General features: G+C 41.0%; 1 protein-coding gene across 9 annotated transcripts in view; it reads right to left on the bottom strand.

Moving 5' to 3' along the window:
* Window positions 1-105: 105 nt before the first annotated feature.
* Window positions 106-7,386, bottom strand: part of PPP1R13B (protein phosphatase 1 regulatory subunit 13B) — a 66,828-nt gene continuing 59,547 nt past the window's right edge. For all 9 annotated transcript variants that reach the window (XM_081010735.1, XM_081010734.1, XM_081010732.1 and 6 more), the window contains 6 exons: window positions 5,876-6,636; window positions 4,908-5,045; window positions 4,679-4,812; window positions 4,391-4,557; window positions 2,667-2,866; window positions 106-1,382 (listed from right to left, as the gene is read on the bottom strand). In XM_081010735.1, the coding sequence (XP_080866861.1) occupies window positions 1,341-1,382; window positions 2,667-2,866; window positions 4,391-4,557; window positions 4,679-4,812; window positions 4,908-5,045; window positions 5,876-6,636 (1,442 nt within the window). In that variant the 3' untranslated portion in view covers window positions 106-1,340. The remainder of the gene's footprint in view (window positions 1,383-2,666; window positions 2,867-4,390; window positions 4,558-4,678; window positions 4,813-4,907; window positions 5,046-5,875; window positions 6,637-7,386) is intronic.

Raw genomic sequence — 7,386 nt, 5'->3', positions numbered from 1 at the left:
GGCAGGTACATTCAGATAGGTGCAATAAATGGGTCAGGGGGCTTCGTAACAAATTATGTTCTTTAAAAAATGTTTTGGGTTAAGAAACACCTACAAACACAACTATACCTTAGCAGTAGTTTTATTGTGCACACTGGATTAGCAGTGTATCATAGGCTTTTAACTCACATTCATTTAGCAAATATTCTTTTACAATACCCTTCCACTTCTCATCACCACAATATATACAATTAATGCTAAACAGTGGTAAAAGCAAGTTACAGCACTGCATCAATGGATATATAAATTATGCACACCGTGTACATGAATAAAGCCAAATGGCCTACAGTTTACAGGGAGGAAATTATAAAACACGTATGGCTACAACATAATGGGAAGTTCAAAATAGACTTCTGTATATAAAATAATGTACAACTAATATTCCAGTGAAGTGCTTTTTTTTGCTCGAAACTAGATAGTGGATAAAGTTATTGCATAACTCACCCTGGCACAAGATGCCAGGCTGCCAAGAACCACAGATGCTGCCCCAGCCAAAACAGCAAGACGTCCTCTTCTTTCTCCCTTCACTCTCTACATAGCCAGCTCAGCCTTTATTCAGTCCTTCAGACCCCCTCCCTACTTTCACAGATAAGATTTAAAGGTCCTTAAAGGGAACCTATTAGCTTTTTTATAACCTGACTCTTACCTTCTCAACTATTGCACTTTTCTTTCATATAGACATACAGATCCCTTAAATATGAATGCAGGTTTGTCCAGAAGATGGAATTCAGTGTGGGTGTGTTTGAGAAAGTTTAAAGTGGTGCTGTAAGCAGAATATCATGAAAAAACATCAAGTGAAGGAACGTGGTTTTGAGAAATGTGCAAAAATCCATTCAGCATTGATGCTTCACTGTTAGTTAATAACACCTTTTATACCAGAGGACTGTTGGTAATTCCCAGATGCCAACTTACCAAGCTCTTCAAGGATTTACACAGTAAACTCAACAATCAGTTGACAATTTTAATAAAGACCTTGACAGTTACTGTGGACTAGAATGGATCAGACAGCATACCTGTGTTTTGCAAAGGTTTTTAACATCTAGCACAAGTTTTGTTCTTTTAATTCAATTGGCAAAATACTGTAGGCTGTGTTGAGTACCTCTCCCAATGACTGGGTGGGTGAACATGGAACAGATCTCACATACAAACTTCAGATTGGAAATCTCAAATGCTGTCCATCAATTTAACAAGAGCACCAATTAAAACAAGTATAGCTTTACTTCTGGTGAAATGTGATTGAAAATGTTTCCAGTGTATACTTCCAGTTGCCAGCAAGATACTGTATTGCCAAATGATGGTTTTCAGGCAAGAGTTCGTTGCCTAGGTTTTATTCTTGGATATAACTGCAATAAAACAAGATTTAAAATTATTATTTAGCAAATTATAAAGCATATTAGTTTTTACAACTCTACCACTGCATTAAAAGCAACTTTTAAGCAGAACAGTTCGACAGCATCATACATATTAGTTCCATTTCCCTTTATTTCTGCTAGAATCTTTTCAACTGAGCTGTTGAAAAGGTGCTTTAGGCTGATGCTTCACAATTTACAACAATAGCAATAATCAGTTCTAAATGGGAACATTAGTAATTTTAACTGTTCAAACCCTTGTATTAGAAAATGATTCTCTTGAAGACTGGTTGTTCCACATTGTTTCAAGCTTTGGACTAATAGTAGCATTCTGAACTTAACACACAAATTTGGAAGCAAATTCCACTGCCATCATTTGAGTTTGCTTTCAGATTTGTTTAGGGCCAAAAGCCCACTGTCTTCCAATTCAGATCCATACCCACTCTATGGAGGTTTCTTGCTTTTTGCTTGTTGAGTGCTTGGGCCCACCACAAGTAAGTCTTTGGCATGTATAGGGAAGGCCCAAACAGCATCCTGTTCAACATCCTGTCTCCTTTCATAGAGGCTTGCAGCTTAGTATTGTGTTTTAGAAGACAAAGCTGCACTCTTGAGAACTGTACTAGTAACTGGAAATTATGGGTGTCAGAAGCAACACAGAATATTGGGGTGTGTAGGAGTTACCAGAACAGCAGGGGAGGGGAGATTGTTCCATCAAGCAAGCAGAAATGCTGTGCTGACAGAAAGTTTGTAACAGCACAATGTACATTATAAATAATCTGGGAGGAATTCAACAAAGAAAACTACAGTATTTTTCCATCTACAAGATACCCCCATGTATATTTTTGGGGAGAAAATGGGGGGAGATACTATCTGTGTATAAGAAGAGCCCAGATTTTGAACATTATTTTAGAGTAAAAAAACAGTCCTATACGCAGAAAAGTATGGTAATTTCTGTTGAGCCCCAGTTTATTAGTTAAATTTCTCTATGAACCCTGTTTGACTATCCCATATTCTATACATTCCACATGATTCACCACCTTAAAAAGAGTTATTCTGAGGTCTGCAACTCTACCTGTGGAGATTAAAATGACCAGCTCCTCCCCCCCTTTTTTTTTACTGTTCTTGGTCTGTACTTGAACCTGCAGTGGTACAGTTCAGGAAGAACTTTCTTCCAAATAAACCAGTACCCCTGCCTTAATCATTCATAATTGAACAATCTGGAGGATTTCTGAAAAGCACTGTATTGTGCTGGAATTAGGAAGAGCGTGCAAGACTTACCCCCAAGAGATTTTTAGGCACGTAGCCTTCCTTGTCATTGAGACGAGCCCACCACCAGTCTGTCTCATTGTCATCTTTGCGCCTCAAAATGGTAATTGCATCTCCTTCATGGAATGACAACTCATCGTTGTTCTGAGCTTCATAATCCCACAACGCATACACAATGCCTTTGTTCATTACTCCCAGTTTCTCCTGCACGCCTATGACCAAGAAACAACTACATTAACCTAACATGAATAAGCAATAACCACTATTGGGAAAATGGATACCGCAATCATGGCGCCCCTGGCTCTCATGCAGCATGGAAATGTAATACAATGTGTAATACAATTGTAGTGAGGGAGGAGAATTCTGTTTGGTCTGCATTTTTGTGCAAACTGACCTAATTTGCACCTTCCAGATTAATGTATGGATAGATTTCACACTTCTCCAGATTCTGTGATGCAATCCGCAACTCAATGAAAGTACCAACAGTCATTTTTAAGTGCATATTTTTGGATAAAACACTTAAAATGTGTACACCAGGATAAAATATGAAGAGTTATGAAAACAAGATGGACCAGACATAAATACACACATGTGAAATTGACATGGACCAGAGGCGGTGTAGGGTTCTTATCAAATCCCACCACAGTCATAAGGCCTGATTTCTAGAGACAGGTGGTTTTGTCATGGGGAAAGGCAAAAGAAGCACCCTGCAACTAGTTCTAGGAGATTACACCAGTAAGTGTTATACTCCATTATAAGGTAATAAAGGTTGGGAGGCCCAAGAGGTTCAATGGTTTAGACCACAGCACCACTTGCGTCCCTATTATGCCCCATTATATATCTGTTCTGAGCACCTCACTCTACTAGCACTAATATGAGGTTGGCCATTTTGTCCGAGGTTTGTAGAAACACATGTCCCATGGGAAATGGAAACTGGCAAAGCCAATAGGCACAAAGCTCTGAATGGTTGTGAACACGTTTGGTGGCTGAATTTTATGACTTGGCTTAAGCTACAGCAGCTCAAGCAGTAATTTACATTGCACTCGCTTAAGCACAGTCAACAGGAAATAATTATCCCTTCCTTTATTATTCAGTATGGCAAGTGCATGTTTCTGGACATTCTGTAGCCGGGAAAGGCCTTCGTAGGTAGGCTGCTACATTCTGGATCCTACTAGAACTGCTCTAACTGTCCTTTTGTGGCACAGCTGTTTCTGCTCCAAAGCAGGCTAAATATGAGTCACAGCTCATGCTGAGAAAGGCAGTCATTTCCTAAAGCCAGACATGGGAACATTTGAAGATGTGTTTGTGTCTAACGCCTTCTCCACTCTTCTACCCACTCACATACACAGTGTTCCCACTAACAGCACACAGAATTCCTCAAATCAATGAAGAATACAACCTGTATTACCTTAGTTTCCACCCCTTTATCATCTGATTTAGTGAGCAAACTGGCCACACGGTGTATGTCACACATTCTTAATTTGATACCTCATTTGCCTCTCCACAACAACAGTCGGTATTCTAACATTATTGTTGTTTTGGTGTACTTGGAATCTGCTGTAAGCTGCCTTGAGGATCAGCTGGCTGAAAGGTGCTGCATAAATCTTCACACGAAATCGAATACACACTTTTCATTGTAAAATAAGCAATGCCATACTTCTAGATCCTGGAACAAGTGAGGAATGACAAATTCAAGCAAAGTTCTGAAATCTCAAGTTACAAAACCTGAAACTTACCATACAGAAACTGGGAACACTGAATATAACCTTCTTCCATTTCCTCACACTTGTCTGCCGCAGTTTCTATGTCACTTATGGTTGAAGCAAAAATTGCGGCTCCAGATTCAACAAGTAGCTTGCAGAGATGAACGCTGTTGCAAGAGGCAGCACAGTGCAAAGGAGTCCTGAAAACAAAGCAAAAGACTCAATGTCAGGTGAGACAAAACATGCCCTCATTCCTGTGAAGATGGATTTGCACTAGTAACCGGTTTCTAGCTTTTGTGTGTGCTCCACTTGGTCTCTTACCATCCATCACTGTCTGCTGCATTCACATTGACACCAAAATCCAACAGGAACTTAACTATGTGATGATGGCCAGCACACACTGCATTGTGCAGAGGAGTGATTCCTTCATCATTAGGTTTGCTGGGGTCATCCACCTAAGTTGGGGGAAAACAAGGACTGACTGCATGAACTTAAATATTTTCCACCATCAAAACATAACATAGGCGAGTAACAATATTTCCAAGTTTACCTCATATATGATCCTTTGCACCAGGTCAAACTCTCCCTCCAAAGAGGCATCCAGCAGCAAAGCCAAGGGATTGAACTTGACCCTCAAGCTGTGGCCAGTTCTCTCCGAATTGGGTTTCTTCAGGTTGGTCCTTTTGGTCTGAGTAAAAAGGCAACCCTGAGTTTCAAACTGCATCAGTATCAGAACACTTTGAACTGCATTCTATCATAGAGAAATTTATCCTGTTTTAAACTTTTGTTTTCTGGAACTAGTAGAAACATGAGAACTACCCCAACTTTGTCTCTAGCTTTTCTTTAATGCACATAATATCTAGATAATCACCACCACTTGTTTTCCTAATGTAACTGAAAGGGAGCCCGCTTGGTGTATTCCCATAGGACAACAGTCTTTAATATTTTCAGACCCAAGATCCAGCTTTTAACTGTACATGTCCTGCTCTCTCCCTTTTACTTAAAAATGTTTGGTGCAGGTGGCATGATCGTAACCCACTGACTGAGGACCAAGGCCTTAAAAGACAGACCTGCACAACTTTAAGCTAAATGGAGCCCACCAGCAGCTTGATGAACCTTTTGTTTTGTCTGCCTGCCTGGGAATTCAAAACCAAGGTTATCAAGAACTTGGCAGGTCACACTGTGACTGTTACACTGCTTTCAGCTTGGTGGGTCACAAATTGTTCAGACCTGGATCAAAGTGCACTTCACCAAAATACACATTGCAGCACAGTCAAATCTCACTTCTGTACTTGCCTGACTTGCCCTAAGTAACACTTTTGTCCTACATCCAAGACATAGGTTAGACTTATTGGCCATTTGTTTGGGAAAAATTTAGAATATACTAAGAAAGTTTTATGGGGCGGGGGGTTGGACTCAACCTAAATTGAATTCAAAGTTTTGCAGATTCCACGATGTGGCATAGCACTGCTTATGCCCCCCCCCCCCCATCACACTGGTTTTGGCACAGTATCTTACCGCAGGAAGTGGAGGAGGAGGAAGAGCAGGTGGCGGCTGCATTTCCTCTTCTTCTGGGGATTCTGCCTCTGGGGTTGGACTAGGTGGCCGCTCAATAGAAGGGGCTATAGCAGGGTTGTTGTTGTTGTTATCATCCTCCGTTGTCTCGGGCATTTGATTTGTGTTCTCTTCGCTGATCAACTCCTCAGTTGCAGGAGAAGGTAGTTCGTTATCATTGGCATCTGATGAAGGCTCATCAGGAAGAGGAGCTGTCGGGGGCACAGCTACGGGCTCCTCAATATTGCCATTGGTGTTTGTGTTCCCATTGTCAACATCTGCCAAGGTGCCTATGAAGTCCTGTGAGTTGCTTGGCTGATAAAAAGGGGCACCTTCTATTCCTCCGGCCAGGGTATTAAAGCGCTGGTACAATAGCTTCTGAATGTTTGGCCCACTGGGGCCTTCTGGTTCAGTGATGGAACTCCGCTTCTTCAAGGGCCTGGGAGCATTGGCGAGTTTCCTGCGAAGGGCTTCCAAATCGGCATCACTTTGGTAGCGAAGGGGCGAATGCACGATGGGCGTGAGCTTGGTGGGGCTGAGGGGGCGAGGGATATTTTCTACGTTGCTGTTATCACCAGAGGGTGGGGTGTTTTCCAGTTCTTGATCTTTTTCACTATACTCGTTGGGAGGTTGAGGCTGTGATGGATTGGCAGGCAAAGAGCTGTGAAGGAATGGCAACGGCGAAGGGGAAGTCGAACCGGACTGTACAACAGGCTTCCCATAAACTGAGAAGAAAAAGTAGCAGTTAGGGATGGGTCTAAATCAACATGGAATAACTTCTCAGAAGTGTTGTTTGTTGTTTTAAAAATCATATAAAAATTAATGGTGACAGTTGTCAATTTTGTAGCTTCAAATGCATAAGGAAACTACTTAAAAGCAACTCATCTTTCTAACAATTATGGACATTTTCATGCAGTTATAAAGCAGTCATAAAAGTGGGGAAGATTTGGAAGGGAGGTCATGGTTCTTGGGTATAGATATCTAAAAAAGGAAGGACATACAGCACTAAAAAGCCTAAACATCTCTAATGTGTAGCATTCCTTGCAAGTCAGCCCCTTTATGAAATATAGATATGATGTGCTTTAAATAGCAAGCAAAAGAGAACAAGGAGTAGCACACCAAAGGTGCCCACTAAGCTACAGATACAGTGACATCAAACTGCTGTGAAATGAAAAACAACATTCTGTTATGATATCTCAAATATAGTTGAGGACATCCATGGCTTCAAGAAAGAATACAAGATATTTCACCATTTTGTTGCATTTATCCATTTCCAACATGAAGTTATTAGTGGCGAGTTGACAGTTCTTAGTTCTCTTATCAACAGTAATTTTCAACATAAATGCATAGAATGTAAATCCCTCACTAGCCCCCTCTATTGTTTGCAGAGGTCAATCATATTCCCTCTCACATTGTGACTAGACAGGTCAAGTGGGTTTTAATCCTATGTCCTGGAAGTTGGGCAATAGGGGCAG

This window comes from Podarcis pityusensis (genome assembly GCF_964106645.2).
Source record: "Podarcis pityusensis genome assembly, chromosome: 1".
Classification (NCBI taxonomy): Eukaryota; Metazoa; Chordata; class Lepidosauria; order Squamata; family Lacertidae; genus Podarcis; species Podarcis pityusensis.
Note: the sequence above shows the minus strand (reverse complement) of the source record. Positions and strands in the feature narration are given on the sequence as shown.